The sequence below is a fragment of the Herpailurus yagouaroundi genome, unplaced genomic scaffold (assembly GCF_014898765.1).
Source record: "Herpailurus yagouaroundi ecotype Mexico unplaced genomic scaffold, PumYag 29, whole genome shotgun sequence".
NCBI classification, from domain to species: domain Eukaryota; kingdom Metazoa; phylum Chordata; class Mammalia; order Carnivora; family Felidae; genus Herpailurus; species Herpailurus yagouaroundi.
This window is the reverse complement of record NW_024412377.1, coordinates 104,077,020-104,096,513: the sequence shown is the minus strand read 5'-3', so window position 1 is coordinate 104,096,513 and position 19,494 is coordinate 104,077,020. Positions and strand designations below refer to the sequence as shown.

Sequence of the window (19,494 nt, the reverse complement as noted above, 5' to 3'; positions counted from 1 at the left end):
GACTCTTATTTGTTGGGAGATTTTTGATAACCGATTCAATTTCTTCGCTGGTGATGGGTCTGTTCAAGCTTTCTATTTCCTCCTGATTGAGTTTTGGAAGAGTGTGGGTGTTCAGGAATTTGTCCATTTCTTCCAGGTTGTCCAATTTGTTGCCATATAATTTTTCATAGTATTCCCTGATAATTGTTTGTATCTTTGAGGGATTGGTTGTAATAATTCCATTTTCATTCGTGATTTTATCTATTTGGGTCCTCTCCCTTTTCTTTTTGAGAAGCCTGGCTAGAGGTTTGTCAATTTTGTTTATTTTTTCAAAAAACCAACTCTTGGTTTCGTTGATCTGCTCTACAGTTTTTTTAGATTCTATATTGTTTATTTCTGCTCTGATCTTTATTATTTCTCTTCTTCTGCTGGGTTTAGGCTGCCTTTGCTGTTCTGCTTCTATTTCCTTTAGGTGTGCTGTTAGATTTTGTATTTGGGATTTTTCTTGTTTCTTGAGATAGGCCTGGATTGCAATGTATTTTCCTCTCAGGACTGCCTTCACTGTGTCCCAAAGCGTTTGGATTGTTGTATTTTCATTTTCGTTTGTTTCCATATATTTTTTAATTTCTTCTCGAATTGCCTGGTTGACCCACTCATTCGTTAGTAGGGTGTTCTTTAACCTCCATGCTTTTGGAGGTTTTCCAGACTTTTTTCTTTGGTTGATTTCAAGCTTCAGCATTGTGGTCTGAAAGTATGCATGGTATGATTTCAATTCTTGTAAACTTATGAAGGGCTGTTTTGTGACCCAGTATATGATCTATCTTGGAGAATGTTCCATGTGCACTCGAGAAGAAAGTCTATTCTGTTGCTTTGGGATGCAGAGTTCTAAATATATCTGTCAAGTCCATCTGATCCAATGTCTCATTCAGGGCCCTTGTTTCTTTATTGACCGTGTGTCTAGATGATCTATCCATTTCTGTAAGTGGGGTGTTAAAGTCCCCTGCAATTACCACATTCTTATCAATAAGGTTGCTTGTGTTTATGAGTAATTGTTTTATATATTTGGGCGCTCCGGTATTCGGCGCATAGACATTTATAATTGTTAGCTCTTCCTGATGGATAGACCCTGTCACTATTATATAATGTCCTTCTTCATCTCTTGTTACAGCCTTTAATTTAAAGTCTAGTTTGTCTGATATAAGTATGGCTCCTGCAGCTTTCTTTTGGCTTCCAGTAGCATGATAAATAGTTCTCCATCCCCTCACTCTCAATCTAAAGGTGTCCTCAGGTCTAAAATGAGTCTCTTGTAGACAGCAAATAGATGGGTCTTGTTTTTTTATCCATTCTGATACCCTATGTCTTTTGGTTGGCGCATTTAATCCATTTACATTCAGTGTTATTATAGAAAGATATGGGTTTAGAGTCATTGTGATGTCTGTATGTTTTATGCTTGTAGTGATGTCTCTGGTACTTTGTCTCACAGGGTCCCCCTTAGGATCTCTTGTAGGGCTGGTTTAGTGGTGACAAATTCCTTCAGTTTTTGTTTGTTTGGGAAGACCTTTATCTCTCCTTCTATTCTAAATGACAGGCTTGCTGGATAAAGGATTCTCGGCTGCATATTTTTTCTGTCTAGCACACTGAAAATCTCGTGCCAACTCTTTCTGGCCTGCCAAGTTTCAAAAGAGAGATCAGTCACGAGTCTTATAGGTCTCCCTTTATATGTGAGGGCACGTTTACCCCTTGCTGCTTTCAGAATTTTCTCTTTATCCTTGTATTTTGCCAGTTTCACTATGATATGTCGTGCAGAAGATCGATTCAAGTTCCGTCTGAAGGGAGTTCTCTGTGCCTCTTGGATTTCAATGCCTTTTTCCTTCCCCACTTCAGGGAAGTTCTCAGCTATTATTTCTTCAAGTACCCCTTCAGCACCTTTCCCTCTCTCTTCCTCCTCTGGGATACCAATGATGCGTATATTATTTCTTTTTAGTGTATCACTTAGTTCTCTAATTTTCCCCTCATACTCCTGGATTTTTTTATCTCTCTTTTTCTCAGCTTCCTCTTTTTCCATAACTTTATCTTCTAGTTCACCTATTCTCTCCTCTGCCTCTTCAATCCGAGCCGTGGTGGTTTCCATTTTGTTATGCATTTCGTTTAAAGCGTTTTTCAGCTCCTCGTGACTGTTCCTTAGTCCCTTGATGTCTGTAGCAAGAGATTCTCTGCTGTCAGCTATACTGTTTTCAAGCCCAGCGATTAATTTTATGACTATTATTCTAAATTCACTTTCTGTTATATTATTTAAATCCTTTTTGATCAGCTCATTAGCTATTGTTATTTCCTGGAGATTCTTCTGAGGGGAATTCTTCCGCTTGGTCATTTTGGATAGTCCCTGGCGTGGTGAGGACCTGCAGGGCACTTCCCCTGTGCTGTGGTGTATAACTGGAGTTGGTGGGCGGAGCTGCAGTCAGACCTGATGTCTGCCCCCAGCCCACCGCTGGGGCCCCAGTCAGACTGGTGCGTGCCTTCTCTTCCCCTCTCCTAGGGGCGGGATTCACTGTGGGGTGGGGTGGCCTGTCTGGGCTACTTGCACACTGCCAGGCTTGTGATGCTGGGGATCTGGCGTCTTAGCTGGGGTGGGTAGGCAAGGTGCACAGGGGCAGGAGGGGCAGGCTTAGCTTGCTTCTCCTTAGGTGATCCACTTCAGGAGGGGCCCTGTGGCAGCAGGAGGGAGTCAGATCCGCTGCCGGAGGTTTGGCTCCGCAGAAGCGCAGAGTTGGGTGTTTGTGCTGAGCGAGCAAGTTCCCTGGCAGGAACTGGTTCTCTTTGGGATTTTGGCTGGGGGATGGGCGGGGGAGATGGCGCTGGCGAGCGCCTTTGTTCCCCACCAAACTGAGCTCTGTCGTCCGGGGGCTCAGCAGCTCTCCTTCCCTTTGTCCTCCAGCCTTCCCGCTTTCTGAGCAGAGCTGTTAACTTATGACCTCCCAGCCGCTAAGTCGCGCTTGCTGTCGGAACACAGTCCGTCAGGCCCCTCCGCTTTTTGCAAGCAAGAATCGGGGGCTGTGCTTGGCCGGCGAGCCGCCCCTCCGCCCCGGCTCCCGCCCGCCAGTCCGTGGAGCGCGCACCGCCTCGCCGCCCTTCCTACCCTCTTCCGTGGGCCTCTCGTCTGCACTTGGCTCCGGCGACTCCGTTCTGCTAATCCTCTGGTGGTTTTCTGGGTTATTTAGGCAGGTGTAGGTGGAATCTAAGTGATCAGCAGGATGCGCGGTGAGCCCAGCATCCTCCTACGCCGCCATCTTCCCTCTCCAATTAATATTTAATTAAAATTCCCAAAAGGTGTATAGCTCTGTATTAGATTCCCTTTTAACGTTTATTTATTTTTGAGACAGAGAGAGACAGAGCATGAACAGGGGAGGGGCAGAGAGAGAGGGAGACACAGAATCGGAAGCAGGCTCCAGGCTCTGAGCTGTCAGCACAGAGCCCGACGCGGGGCTCGAACTCACAGACTGTGAGATCATGACCTGAGCTGAAGTCGGCCGCTTAACCGACTGAGCCACCCAGGCGCCCCTAGATTCCCTTTTAGATAATAATCTCCCTTCTGTTGAAGGAAAATCTTTGAGTCAGTTTTACTGTTAAGATAATTAGCAACCACTTGATAATTTAGTGAATTCTAGTAATGAAAAGAACATTGTCTTCTCAAAACAGCCATTAATATTACTAAAAATAATAACAGTATGTGCCAAACACTGTTTATTTAATCCTTACAATAGCCCTATGATGTAATTATCCTCATTTTATATGTGATTTGACTGGATAGCACCTATGTGCTATTATCTTAGTCTGAGTAATTCTCTTCTCTACCTCTAGACTCATCCTCAAAGCCCTGCATCCTATAGCATTTATCCTTTTCTGATATTCATAGTAGGAAACAGTTATCTCTTTTATTCTCTATGTTAGAATCTCCAGTAGGGCATTTGCCACAGTCTACCTGATTTGTCTAAAGGGTCCATTTGTATGTATATCTTCCTTGTATACTAGGTTATGATCATCTGAAGGTCAAGAACTTGAGGCTTTTCCCACCAGTTATTTGGTTGGAGTCTTGCATGTATATAATAGGCAATATATGATTATTAAAATGAATCTACTAAATGTTATCTTTGCTTACAATTTACTCAGGAATTTACTGCACAGATAAACTTACTCATGTGTCAAGTTCCATGTACATTAAGCAGTATAACTTAATGGGTAAGAGCCTGCTAAGATAGACTCCTGACTCTGATACTTCCTAGCTGTGATCTTGACTGTGTCACTTCATTCTGTGCCCTGTCTCCATCACCTGTAAATGGAAATAATAATACCTACCTCAGATGGTATCATGTGGATTAATAGAGTTCACTTTTGAAATGTATTTAAGTCTACGGCCATACCACCCTGAACGCGCCCGATCTCGTCTGAAATGTATTTAAGAGTGCTTGGCATGTAAGATACATGTAATATATACATGTAATATACATGTTATTCTTTCTTACCCTTTTTTTAAGTTTATTTATTTTGAGAGAGAGCGTGTGAGCAGGAGAAGGGCGGAGAGGGAGAGAAAGAGAATCCCAAGAAGGCTCCTTGCTGTCAGTGCAGAGCCTGACGTGGGGCTTGATCCAATGAACCATGAGATCATGACCTGAGCTGAGATCAAGAGTCAGAGGCTTAACCAACTGAGCCTCTCAGGTACCCTTCTTTCTTACCATTCTTGGCAACATTGTAATAGTAAAAAGCTGAAAACAACCTAAAAGTCTATCAGTAGGGGACAGATTAAACCAATCATAGCACTCCTATATGGACTTATGTGCAAACTTTAAAAAGATTAGGGATCCAGGGGTGCCTGGCTGGCTCAGTTGGAAGAGCATGTGACTTAATCTCAGGATCGTGAGCTCAAGCCCACATTGGATGTAAAGATTACTTAAATAAAACTTAAAAAAAATTAGGGATCCAAAGATGTATGAATGACTACTAGGTACATCAGTAGTCATCAGGGAAATGTAAATCAAGACTAATATGAAATATTACTATACATGCACAGGATGGCTATTAGATGAACAAGTGTTCATCTAGCAGGTACTGGCATGGATGTGGAGAAATTAGATCCCTACTACGTAGACAGGGGGAGGGGAATGTAAAGTAATGCAACCATTTTGCAAAACAGTTTGGTATTTTCGCAAAAAGTTAAACTCAGTTGCAAAAGGACCCAGAAATTTCCCTCTATACCCAAGAATTGAAAACCTACATCTACACAAAAACCTGTATACAAATGTTCATAACATAATTCATAAGACCCAGAAAGGATACAACCCAATTGTGCAAATGATGGAATGGATAAACAAGAGGTGGTACATACAGTGGAATATTACTTGATAAAAAGGAATGAGGTACCTACTGGTAGAGGCTGCAATATGGATGACCTTGGAAACAATACGCTAAGTCAAAGAAGCCAGACATAAAAGGCTACATATTGTATGATTCCATTTATATGAAATGCCCAGAATATGCAAAACCATACAGACAAAGTAAACTAGTGATTCCAAGGGACTAGAAGGGAAAAATGGAAAGTGACTGCTAACAGTACTGGACTTTTTCTGGGTGGGGTAATAAAAACGTTACATATGGAATTAGATAGTGATGGTTGAAGTATGATGATTACACAATCTTGTGAGTATAATAAAAGCCAGCTAGTTGTGCACTTTTTTTTTAAGTTTATTTTTTGAGAGAGAGTGCAAGTGAGCAGGGGAGGGACAGAGAGAGGAAGAGGAAGAATCCCAAATAGGCTCTGTGCCATTTAGCATGGAGCTCAATGTGGGGTTCGAACCCACAAAATGTGAGATTGTGACCTGAGCTGAAACCTAGAGTTAGACACTTAACTGAGCCACCCACGCACCCAATTATGCACTTTAAAATGACAAACTGGGGGGCACCTGGGTGGCTCAGTTAAGCGTCCAACCCTTGATTTCGGCTCAGGTCATGATCTCATTGGCATGAGATCGAGCCCCACCCCATGCTGGGCTCTGCACTGGGTGTAGATCCTGCTTGAGATTCTTCCTCTCCCTCTCTGCCCCTCCCCTGTGCTCTCTTATTTTTTTGTTTGTTTGTTTTAAAGGTTTATTTATTTATTTCTTTAGGGGGGCAGGGGCAGAGAGTGGGAGACACAGAATCCAAAGCAGGCTCTAGGCTCTGAGCTGTGAGCACAGAACCCGACGCGGGACTTGAACTCACAAACCACGAGACCATGACCTGAGCCAAAGTCGGACACTTAACCGACTGAGCCACCCAGGGCCCCCACGCTCTCTCTCTTAATAAATAAACAAACAAGTAAATAAATAAAAATTTTAAAAAACACATAAAGTAAAATTTTATCTTAATTTGAAAGAATAGGGAGGTCTGTATGAGATGATACACTCTCCAAAATATATTAAATGAAAATAAGAAGATACAGAAGAGTGTATATAATATGCTACCATATGCTTAAAGCAAATAAAGTACACAAACATACATACTTTGCAGGCATAAAATCTCTCCAAAAGAGACTTAGGAAACCAGAAACATTACTTCTTAAAGGGAGGGGATCTGGGGTGGCTGAAGAATAAGGGGTGGCCTGGAAGGGAAACCTACCTTTCCAGGATACCCTTTTGTACCTTCCAGTTTTTGTAGAGTATAAGTATTACCATTTCTTTGTGTGTGTGTGTGTGTGTGTGTGTGTGTGTTTATTTGAGATGGGGGAGGGGTGAGCGGGGGAGAGGGGCAGAGAGAGAGAGAGAGAGAGAGAGAGAGAGAGAGAGAGAATCTTCAGCAGACTGCACACTCAGCATGGAGCCCTACACAGGGCTCAATCCCATGACCCTGTGATCATGACCTAAGCTGAAATCAAGAGTCAGAAGCTCAACTGACTGAGCCGCCCAGGAGCCCCTGTGTGTTTGTTTTTTAAGCAAAGAAATAAAAATGAAAAACTCTGATGTTTTATCTTCAGTCTTAACTTTTACTTTAAGGGATCACTTTTACTTTATTCTGCAATGAACTTAAAAGATAGCCACCTGGGGCGCCTGGGTGGCTCAGTCGGTTGAGCGTCCGACTTCGGCTCAGGTCACGATCTCACGGTCTGTGAGTTCGAGCCCCGCGTCAGGCTCTGGGCTGATGGCTCAGAGCCTGGAGCCTGCTTCCGATTCTGTGTCTCCCTCTCTCTCTGCCCCTCCCCCGTTCACGCTCTGTCTCTCTCTGTCCCAAAAAAATAAATAAACGTTAAAAAAAAAAAAAAAAGATAGCCACCCATGTGGTCAGTTTTATTTATTCTTTACCTGTTGAAGCATTTAAAATGAACAGTTTTTACTATCAATCCTTAATGATATTATATATATACTATACTTGAGACTTTTGCTTTCTCATGGAGAAAGAAAGCCCACACATAAACCTTTAGGCCATCCATCTACTAGTCTTGCAGCTCAATTTTAATAAAAAAGCTTTACCGACAATTGGACAATTTATTCAATATGGCAGAGATATAACAAGAGTGGTTGTAAAGTGGCTAGTAGTCTTGTAATTTAGGAGCTATGATCCTTAATCCACTGCTCAATCCACTTCAATATCTGATTGATGTTATCCTCTAGATCTTCTGGTTTATTGCTGGGCAGCTGATGTACTATTTCTTCCTTGTAGGATGCTAATGCTTCTTCATAAAGAACTTGAAAAATTTCACACTGAATATTATCTTTTAGTTTCTTCTCATTATAACCCCTGGAAGGCAATGAGAAGATAAAAAAAGAGCAAAATGAATGGCATTAACTGGAGTTTTAGGAACACAAGAGAAACCGGACACTTTTAAATACATGAAATATCATGCAAAAATACTTCTTGTAGTCTATTTATTTAAATAAAATAGACTGGCACCTGTAAATATGAGACTTTTTTTTAGTTATTTATTTTTTTGATGTTTATTTATTTTTGAGCAAGAGACAGAGAGTGAGCAGGGGAGGGGAAGAGAGAGAGGGAGACAAAGAATCTGAAGCAGACTCCAGGCTCTGAGCTGTCAGCAGAGAGCCTGACATGGGGCTCGAACCCATGAACCATGAGATCATGACCTGAGCCAAAGTCGACTGAGCCACCCAGGCGCCCCAATATGAGACTTTTTTAAATATATACGGTTTATTGAGAGACAGAGAGAGAGATCATGAGCAGGGGAGGGGCAGAGAGAGAGGGAGAGAGAGAAAATCCTAAACAGGCTCTGCACTGTCAGCAAAGAGCCCAAATGCAGGGCTTGATCCCATGAACTGTAAGCTCATGACCTGAGCCCAAGTCCTATGCTTAACCAACTGAGCCACCCAGGTGCCCTGAGAGGCTTTTTTGACAAGAAGTTAAAACTAATATCCAATGTTTAGGTTTGTCTTAATTTCGGCCCCCAAAATTTGTCATCCATTCCATTAGCAAACATATCTACCTACCTCAAGCCAGATATTGAGCTATGAGATAAATAAGAAGTATAGAGCTTTGGTCCTAGATTTCAAAAGAAATTAGAGGAATTAAGATATAGACAGATAAAACAACGAGGTAGTGTATAAAAATGAAATACTTATGGGGGGCCCCTGGCTGGCTCCAGTGGGTGGAGCATGCAACTCCTGATCTTGGGGTTGTAAGTTCCAGCCCAGTGTTGGGTGTAGAGATTAGTTAAAAAATAAAATCTTAGGGGTGCATGGGTGGCTCAGTCAGTTAAGTGTCTGACTCATAGTTTCAGCTCAGATCATGGTCTCACAATTCATGAGATCAAGCCCCACGTTTGGCTGTGTGCCAACAGTGCAGAGCCTGCTTGGGATTCTGTCTCCCTTTCTTTCTGCCCTTTCCCAGCTCACACTTGCCCTGTCTCTTCAAAATAAATAAACTTTACAAAACATAAAAAATATTTTAAAAAATTAAATACTTATGATAGGAACACTATATACTAATTGGGTACTTGATCATACAGATAGATGTATCTGTGCTTTACCAATTCCAAAGATGTAAAAACAATTAACTTACATTATCTTTAGGCAGATATGTAAATTAGCCAACTAATTAATTAGCTAATGAAAAAGATTTTTAAAAATTCATATTAGTTCAACCTTGTAACAATCAAGAGTAAATTGAATTACTTATGGGGTGCCTAGATGGCTCAGTCAGTTAAGCATCTGACTTCAGCTCGGGTCGGGTCATGATCTCCCGGTTCATAGGTTTGAGCCCTGCATCTGGTCCTGTGCTGACAGCATGGAGCCTGAAGCCTGCTTCAAGTTTTGTGTCTCCCTCTCTCTCTGTCCCTCCCCCACTCACACTCTGTCTCTCTCTCAAAAATAAACATTAAAAAAAAAAAGTAAATCGAACTACTGAAGGATGATTAACTGTATGAAAACATAACCAACAGAATGAGAGAAAATTTTTGCAAATCATGTATCTGATAAGGGATTTGCATCTAAAATACACAAAGAACTCATAACTTAATTAAGAAGGAAGCATAACCCAATAAAAAACTGGGCAAAGGATCTGAAGAGCTATTTCTCCCAAGAAGACAGACAAATGGGCAATAAGTACATGAAAAGATGCTCAATATCATTAGCGATCAAGGAAATGCAAATCAAAACCACAATGAGATACTACTTCATACCCAATGGGATGGCTACAATGGATGGAAAGACATAACAAGTGTCCATGAGGATGTGGAAATACTAGAGCCTTCAAACACTGCTCTTAGGAAGGCAAATTGGTACAGCCACTTTGGCTAACAGTCTAACGGTTCCTCAAAAGGTTAAACATGGAGTTTATTTTATTACCCAGCAATCCCATTCTTAAACTTCATATCCAAGATAAATGAACACAATGTCCACATAAAATCACAGGCACAGGGGCGCCTGGGTGGCGCAGTCTGTTGGGCGTCCGACTTCAGCCGGGTCACGATCTCGCGGTCTGTGAGTTCGAGCCCCGCGTCGGGCTCTGGGCTGATGGCTCAGAGCCTGGAGCCTGTTTCCGATTCTGTGTCTCCCTCTCTCTCTGCCCCTCCCCCGTTCATGTTTTGTCTCTCTCTGTCCCAAAAATAAATAAACGTTGAAAAAAAATCACAGGCACAAATATTCACAGCAGTATTATTTACAACAGCCAAAAAATGGAAAAGACCCAAATGTCTATATTCTGGTAAGTAGATAAAAACAAAGTATTGATACATGCTGCAACATAGATGAACTCTGAAAACATTATGTTAAATAAAAGAAGCCAGACACAGAAGATCATGTACTGTAAGATTTCTTTTACATAAAATGTCCAGAATAGGCAAATCCAAAGAGACAGAAGGTCAATTACTGGTTGCCTAGGGCCAGGGGACTGAGAGGAAATATGGGGAGTGACTGCTAATGGGCACAGGTTTTTGGGGAGGAGGGAGACAATGAACATTTTCTAAAATTGGCTGTAGTAACGGATGCATAGTTCTGTGAATATACTAAAAACAAATGTGTATACCTCTAATGGGTGAATTGTATGTATGTGAATTTAGCTCAGTAAAGCTATTATTTTTTTTAAGGTGATTGATTACTTTGTAACTTTTTCAATGGCTAAAAACAAGACAAGCTCTCTTAAATTTTTTCATATCTTAGTCTTTGGCTATTTATATAAAACAGAAATCTTTTTTTTTAAGATTTTATTTATAAGTAATCTCTATACCAAAGGTGGGGCTTGAACTTACAACCCCAAGATCGAGCGCAGAATGCTCCACTGACTGAGCCGGCCAGGTGCTCCAAAACAGTAAATTTCTTCTTTTACAGATTTTAAGTAATCTCAACACCCAATATGGGGCTTGAACTTAAAACCCTGAAATCAAGAGTTGCATGGTCTACCAACTGAGCCAGCCAGGTGCCCCAAAACAATAATTTTTAATAAAAAATTTAAATTGTTTGGTTTGCAGAAAGGAATGTGTACCATATGGTCTCCATTACTTCTCTGTTAAAACACTGTTAATGTCTTTTCTCTGCCTAAAAAAGACGATTACGGTTTTAGGTCTAGCTCCAACTTTCCCCATATATTTGCTACTATACTCCTTGGTGTAAGGATTTTACAAGTATCCTATGCAGTGATGGTTAGTCAGAGCTGACTACTGTCATGGAGAACTACGAATTCTAAACCTGAACTCAGGGAAACTTTTGAAGCGTTCCTTCTGAGATTGCCCCATAGATCCTCTAGAACCTCCATTTTCCTACAGCTTGACTCAAAAGACAGTGGAAAAATGTTTCCCATAAAAATTCCTCTTTTTTGTTTATTCTGGATTAAGTCTGATGCTCTCTTTGAGGGACCAACTCAAAATATATTTTAAAGGTTGGAAATGTTGATTTATCTTGTCAGTTTTTCATAAACTTTCCCATTCATGTTGTGCAGATACTTTGAGTGGGTAATGTACATTCAGGAGTCAGAGTATGTTATTGGCTTGGTTGTTTTCCCAGGAAGGTTTTACATTAAGGAAACATGACTAAATAGAGTTGCTGTGACAGTATATTTTATTTAATGAAACTGTCAGTTGCAGTATTCATTTACTCAGTTATAAACTATTACCTGTGTTGTACAAATGCATCTTTTTCTCTTAGATTCAGAGCGTTGGTACCATACAGACTTGGTTTATAATGAGAGACCAATAGTCACATATTCGAAAGGAATCCTTTATCATGGTTGTACTGGCTAATTTCAGGAATCTGAATAAAGGGTTATATCATACTTTAAGAATTCAGTGTTTTTCCTTTCTTACCTTGTTTCAAGTCTTTTGTACAATACACTGTTATCTGCTCGCAGCACAAAAACTATGTGAAACCAGCGTTCAGGGAAGAAATCACAACCATGGTAATCAACAATAACTCCACCTTCACTCATTTGGTTTTCTAATTCATCAACTACCTGTAAGAAAGGGACAAAAAGAATGCTCCTTTTAAAAAAAATGAAGTCAACTTTCCTATTAAATTTTTAGGAGTATACTTTATAAAAAACTTGTACTTACTCTATCTTCATCTAAAATGGGGCAATCATACTCTTCATCATAGCCATCATATAACTGCCCTAAAAGAGATTTACACTGGCTTATTAAACTAGTATTTTATAAGTAACTGTCAGTAACTTTCAATTAATTTTAGACTTTAGGAAAGGAAATATACCATCAATTACTCTTTGAGAGACTAGAGAGGGCACTAACACACAGCAGATGTCACACGGACACCAAATGTAAAGAGCAATGCTGATTAAATCAGAATTTTACCTAGAGGGAAACTTGGATAGCAATATATCTGATACAATTTTAGCTATCAAAATTGAAACCAACTAAAAAAAATGAATGATTTCAGAATTTGTGGGACTAATAGAAAAGGACTGCATTATTTTTGTTAAGCTATTTGGTGGGAAGAGGGGACACAGGGATACAGACACTCGCACACATTAACAATAGATTATCAAATATTTTAGGCTAAGGAGATGGAACTTAGTAGAAGCAACAACAGTTTCTCAATTCTAAAAATGAGCCCTCAGTCACACAGGTCCCATCTTCGTGGGGTCTGGGAAAGGAGAGTCAGTTTGACCCAAGTGCTCCTGAACAGTATTTTTACTTCTAGATTTCCAGGATCCTCAAAACCCATGGGTCGAATAAACATTTCAGGAGGCAAAACAAGAATGATGGGCAGTTATAAAGAAGGCAGATTTAAATCTCATGTAAGAATTTTCCAACAAATCAAAGCTGGCTTTCAAAGGAAGTCTTGCTTTAGAAGGTAAGACATAATCCTATGCTCACCTAAATCTCTAAGAAATATGTAATAAGGCTTAGACCATCCTTTGAGCCATCTGTAAGAGCATGCTATAGTCCTCCCACATCTTTCCCTCCAATATTTTGGCCCAGGTTGAAATTAGTTTAAAATGAGCATGAGTTCTGAAGTAATAAAAGGGTAGTTCTGAGGGTCAATGGGAGGCACAGAGACAGTTGCAACTTTTTGTCCTGCCAGGACAGTGTATGGACTCATTCTGGCCATGTGAGCACCTCTCAAGCACCTCCCTGTGTCATCTGCTTCCCTGGATTACTGCGCAATTACCAGATACTCTAGCTAAAAAAATTAAACTGTCTTGGTATTAGGAAAATTGGATAATGATTTACAAATAATCTAAATCCTGTATACTATAAATTGGATTAAAGAGCCAATTGTTTAATTCAAAGACAATTAGTGGAAAATTTAATCTGTAAAGGAATGATTCATTTGAGTTTGTTCATTTTAAAACACATAAAATGCTAAATCTCTGTTCAGTGAAAAATAATGTAGCAATAAAAACAACTACTGGGAGAAATTTTTGTAGTAGGACAAAGGCCTGAAATGTAGATTACATAATGACCTTCAAAATCAAGATTAAAAATACGTACCTTAACCAAAAAGAATTCACACACAATGAAAATAATTAATAAACATACGATGAAAAAATGTTGGACTTTCCCAGCTATTAAAGAGATATAAATTAAAATTACCCTTTTTATGCCTGTTGCATTAATCATATATGTATATAATAAATTGGAAATGTATTTCAAAAATAATTTTAGGGGTGTCTGGGTGACTCAGTTGAGTGTCCAACTTCGGCTCAGGTCATGATCTGATCATCAGTTCATGGGTTTGAGCAGTGCGTCCTGCTCTATGCTGTCATCATGGAGCCGGCTTCAGATCCTCTGTCTCCCCCTCCCTCTGTACCTCCCCACTCACACTCTCTTAAAAATAAAGAAGACAGGGGCGCCTGGGTGGCGCAGTCGGTTGAGCGTCCGACTTCAGCCAGGTCACGATCTCACGGTCCGTGAGTTCGAGCCCCGCGTCGGGCTCTGGGCTGATGGCTCAGAGCCTGGAGCCTGTTTCCAATTCTGTGTCTCCCTCTCTCTCTGCCCCTCCCCCGTTCATGCTCTGTCTCTCTCTGTCCCAAAAATAAATAAAAAACATTGAAAAAAAATTTTTTAAAAATAAAGAAGACATTTAAAAAATAATTTTAAAAATAAAAATGTCATACCCATTCATAGATTTCCTCTACCATTTAATTTCTAGCCAGAAAAAATTTTAAGTGATAAACATTCAACAATAGGAAAAACTTAAATCTCGGTTTACTAGTTTGATGAAATATTATGTAATTAAAGTTAAAAAAATAAATATTAGGTAGTATTATGTAGTATGGACTAGGTCACACATGATAAATGCTTATGACACAAAGGGTAAAACATAAAAAGCAGAATTCAAAGTTGTAATAGGGCCAAAGATCAGAAATACAAAAGATGGAAATAAATTAGGATTTGGAGTACTTTTTTGGTGTATTATTTTTACAATGCACAAAATCTAATACCTACTGTTGATTCCATACTATGTAGGAATCTGCAGTAGATAAATACTGAGGTTCCTTCATATTTTAAATCCTTAACTCTCAAGACTAGTGAAATCGTTAAAAAATATCCTATCTTGAGTCAGAATTAAAGTCTTTATACCGCAATGCTGAAATGCAGGATTTCTTAAATCATGTTAATGTAGTTGAATAGTGTAATCCAACCTTTAAAACATTCATTTCAAAAAACACCTATCAAATACCTACCATGTACAAGTGCCTGTAGGGATAATAAGGATTTAATAATGAGCACAATGACCAAGAAGGCAAACGTAGTCTTTCCCTTAAAGAGTTTATAATAAAATTAGAGAGGACAAAGTAACCTGGAAATTATAATAGGATAATACTTTAAAAGTGGAACATTAGGGAAGGCTTCCTGGAAAAAGTGACTTTTAAGTGGCGACTTGAAGCAGGTACCTAGGGAAAAAAGGGAGGGATGACTATTTTCAACAGAGAAAAACAATATTCAAAGGCAGAGAGAATTAAGAGGGCAAGACTCAAGGGAGGGAAAGTTTCTTAGACTATGTATAAAATAGGTGATAAAGGGTCAGGTAAATTGAGGCCAGATCAAAAAGGGTTGCAGAGTTAGACGTAACCTAAGGCAAAGTAAAATCATTAAAACATTTTAAGCCTGAAATGACAGGATCAATTACAAATTTCTAAAAATTATTTTGGTTTCTCCATAGAGAATAAGAAGGAAGCAAATCCAGAAACAGGGATACCAGATCAAGGCTACTGCAGAATTTTAGCTGAGTGATAATTATAACCTGTACCATAGGGAATGGAGAAATGGATTCTAAAGTTCATTTTAGGGGCGGCTGGGTGGCTCAGTCAGGTAAGCGTACAGCTCTTGATTTCACCTCAGGTCATGATCTCATGGTTTGTGAGATCAAGTCCTGCATTGGACTCTGCACGGGCAGAGCAAAGCCTATTTGGGATTCTCTCTTTCCCTCTCTCTCTGCCCCTCCCCGGCTTGTGCTTGCTCTCAAAGAAAAAAAAAAAAAAAATCCTTTAAAGTTCATTTCAAATTTCATTGGGTCCCTGGTGACTCAGTCAGTTGAGCATCCAACTTTGGATCAGATCATGGTCTCTGAGTTCGGGAGTTCGAGTACCGCGTCAGGCTCTCTGCTGTCGGTGCAGAGCCCACTTGGCATCCTCTGTCCCCCTCTCTCTGCTTCTCCCCTACTTGTGCCCTCTAGCTCTTAAAAATAAACATTAAAGGGTGCCTGGGTGGCTCAGTCAGTTGAGTATCCGACTTTGGCTCCAGTTATGATCTCACGATTCGTGGGTTCGGGCCCCGTGTCATGCTCTGTGCTGACAGCTGAGAGTCTGGAGCCTGCTTCCTTTGTCTCTCTCTCTCTCTAGCCCCTCCCCTGCTCATGCTCTGTCTGTCTCTGTCTCTCAACAATAAATAAATGTTAAAAAAAAAAAAAAAGTTAAAAAAAAACATTTAAAAAAAGTTCATTTCAAATTTCTGAAAAAAACGGAAAAACGTATGCTACTTTATTATTTTTTTATGTATGCCACTTTACAAAGTTTCAGTTGGAAGTCAAATTTAGAGCTAAGTACAGGATCCTAATCTAGAAACGATAAAAAGGCTTGAATTGATTAACCTACCAAAAGCTTAGAAAATTCAATTTTCTCAACAAAGTTTTATGATTTAAAGTTAGTTGCAGAAAACAAATTGTGGGGCCAAAGTTAAATGGCTTAAGTTCTTACCTCAAAAGATATTCCTACCTGTTGTTAGTCAAGCAATAAAATCATTACATTTTAACTGCCCTCCTAGAGTTTATACTCACATGAAAGCTGTTCTTTAATGATGTTGGATGCTAACTATTTCGTTGCTATTGCCAATATTTAAAACATTTTCAGATTTCTTTGTTTTTTTTTTTTTTTTTTTTTTTTTAAGTAAGCTCCATGCCCAATGTAGGGGTTGAACTCACAACCCTGTGATCTTGAGTCCCATGCTCTACAGACTCAGCCAGCCAGGCACCCCCTCCCCAACCCCGATTTCTTACTTTGAAAAATTTACATTTACCTCAATCCAACAAGAAGCTTATAACTGTAATGCAATTAGTACAAGAAGCTAATTGGTTTAGAAAGATATAGTGCTTTGATACCTGACCTTTTATGTAGAGAAAAGCACAATAAATCCTACTTAGAGGTTAGTGAGCACCAAAGATGTGACATTTGAGTTGGGTCTTTCTCTCTTTTTTTAAGAATCTCAAGCACGATCCACGCTTAGTGCAGAGCCTGGCGCAGGACTCCATCCCACAACCCTGGGATCATGACCTGAGCGGAAATCAAGAGTCAGCCACTCAACTGAGTCACCCTGGCGCCCCCCTTGAGTTGGGTCTTTTAAAGAGTTGTTTAAAAGGAAGATTAAAAAAAAAAAAAAAAAAAGGCAGATAAGGGCATCTCCAGGTAAAGGGAACAGCACTTGTAAAGACCTGGGGGTCAATTCCCAGTGAGGAACAAGCGCACTGTGCGCAGAATGAAGGGAACCTAGGGGAGTGGCTGCAGGTAAGGCTAAAGGTAAACTCAAACCAGTTCATAATCCATACATTACAGATGATGGACTTTATCAGAAAAAGTTCAAGTCTTGTTTATTCCCTCTCCCTCTTCTTTATAAAGGACATAATAATGGCATAGAAGAGGAAAAGATACTAAAGAGTAGGAGATTTAGGAGAAATGAGCTTGAAAATAGGATAGGGATACCATAGGGATTTTTCAGGCAAACCACCAAGATTTACGGGGCAAGTGGATCTGTGTTAGCATGTTTGTGTTTCTATGCGAGGGGAACAAGAATCAAGTATAAGCAAGTAGTCAGGATTTCAGAGCATGTGCTTCTTAAATGTTTTAGTTTGTGAAAAGGTCTGGCAACTGTCAAGAAGGTGATACCTTTAGTAGGTGTCTAGAAATTGGGATCTTGAAAAAAAAATTTTTTTAATGTTTATTATTGAGAGACAGAGACAGAGCATGAGCATGGGAGGGGCAGAGAGAGAAGAGGAGACACAGAATCCGAAGCAGGCTCCAGGCTCTGAGCTGTCAGCAGAGCCCGACACGGGGCTCAAACTCACGGACTGTGAGATCATGACTGGAGTCGAAGTTGGACACTTAACCGACTGAGCCATCCAGGTGCCCCGAAACTGGGCTCTTTTAAAAGGGAGTAACTAGTCCAGAGTGAATGAGATTACTAAAGGGAGGGGCAAAACTACAATACAGCTGCAGTGAAATTATGGGGGAAGATGTGTATGTAGGAGGATCACATGCAGACTGGGAGAGAGCAGTGTTGGAGGGGCCACCAGGGAGGTTAGCTTCAGAGCCTTCCAGGGGTGGCTTCCAGTGGAGGAAAAAAAATGGGATAAAGAGGTTAGAGCGGGGATAGCAAGCGTTTTCTGTAAAAGGCCAGATAGCAAACACTTCATGCTTCGTGCGCTAGTCTTCAGCTAATGTGGTTTCTATAAAAAACAGCAGTTTGTCAACTCCTGGATTAGAAAGAGATCAAGATTTTAAGCGCTGAGGGCTCAGCTATGCATAACAATGTTCCAAATGGACCCAACATTAATAGAATTATATCACTTTGTCTAGACATATGGGGATCCTGGGGAGGCTGAAGACTGATAAACTTGTGGCAGGAAAATTAAGGACGCTGTTAAGTAATTAAGTGATTGCATAAGGGAAAGTAAGAATCTGAGCCTGGAGTAACAGGGTAAAAAAGCATTCTTAGCCATACCATATTTAGGACTCCCCATTTTATTAAGCTTAATTCCTTACCTAATTTTTCCTACCTTGGTTCCACATGGCATAAGTCTCTTACAAATGATATAGCAACTCAACAGGTTACTAGAATGGCAATAAATTCTATTTAGACAGATTTATTTAAAACAAGTGGGTTGTTTTTGGTCTTATTGCTTTATAGCAGGGTTCTCAATCTCAAATACTGACGTTTTGAGCTTGATAATTCCTTTATGGGAACGGAGGGTTATTCTGCGAATTGTGGGATGTTCAACAGAATCCCTGGCTTCCACTCCAGTCCTGACTACTGAAAGTATTCAGAAATTGCCAAAAGTCCCCTGAAAGGCAAAAATCACACCTAGTTGGGAACCACTCCTTTACAGATGATTACATGGTTTCTCTTAAAATACATCACTATTTGAGAAAAATGAAAAGGTAGGGGTCTCAGTATATTTTCTAGTTAAGATTTTCAGATATATTCAAATAGCATCTGTAGAAAAGAACAATCTGGTACATTATGAAAAACCCTATAGAGTACTTTATCTAACACCATGTTAAGAGAGACCAGAAATCCTTTATCTGGCGTTATGGGAGAAGTGGGGGAACCCAAGGCTTAGATTCTATCTTATGAAACAATCTCATCAATAAAATACAGAGGACATTTGGGACTATATACTCCATTAGGTGTACATACACTGGCTAAAAGTGTTGAGTACAAGTACACCAGGAACCAATTGTCTAGTGTTATTATTCCTCTCATACTATTCGTGATAAATTATATAGCAACTTCATTACATTTAGAAATGTTAAAGTCAGTGGCTAAGAGAAACTGGAAGACTGAAACTGACAACTGTATGGGACTGTGAAATCACTTGTCAAATTCAACAGGCAAAGGAAGAAAACCAGATTTTATATAGGTATAAAATGGGGAGACTGACTAGCCTTGTACAACAGCAAATATCTAAATTTTATGAACTATAAATACCAGACCTGGATTAAAATATCACCATGAGTGACATCTGGATGGCTCAGCAGTTAAGCATCTGATTCTTGGTTTAGGCTCAGGTCATGATCTCATGGTCATGGGATGGAGCCCCACATCAGGCTCCAGGTTGAGTGTGGAGCCTCTTTGGGATTCTCTCTCCCTCTCTCTCTCTGCCTCTTAGTTGAGTGTGTACGCACGCACTCTCTCAAAACACTGAAAAAAAATATGAGCATGATACTTATAGCATCAAGAATATGACAAAGCTAAGATGTACAAAACTGACCTGCAAAAAAGGATACTGGGGAAAAAAAGATATTGCGGGGAAGGCAAGTGAGCAAGGGGCAGAGAATCCCAGGAGCAGCAGGAGCGGGGGGGGGGGGGGG

At 40.1% G+C, this 19,494-nt stretch overlaps 1 protein-coding gene across 3 annotated transcripts in view; it reads right to left on the bottom strand.

Moving 5' to 3' along the window:
• Positions 1–7,281: 7,281 nt before the first annotated feature.
• The window catches only part of AK6 (adenylate kinase 6), a 16,871-nt gene continuing 4,658 nt past the window's right edge, over positions 7,282–19,494 (bottom strand). For 2 of the 3 annotated variants that reach the window (XM_040451555.1, XM_040451557.1), the window contains exons 3-5: positions 12,002–12,060; positions 11,756–11,901; positions 7,282–7,743 (exon numbers count right to left, since the gene is read on the bottom strand). In XM_040451555.1, the coding sequence (XP_040307489.1) occupies positions 7,551–7,743; positions 11,756–11,901; positions 12,002–12,060 (398 nt within the window). In that variant the 3' untranslated portion in view covers positions 7,282–7,550. Of the gene's footprint in view, positions 7,744–8,447; positions 8,500–11,755; positions 11,902–12,001; positions 12,061–19,494 lie in introns of all 3 variants that reach the window. The other variant, XM_040451563.1, reaches the window with a different exon arrangement.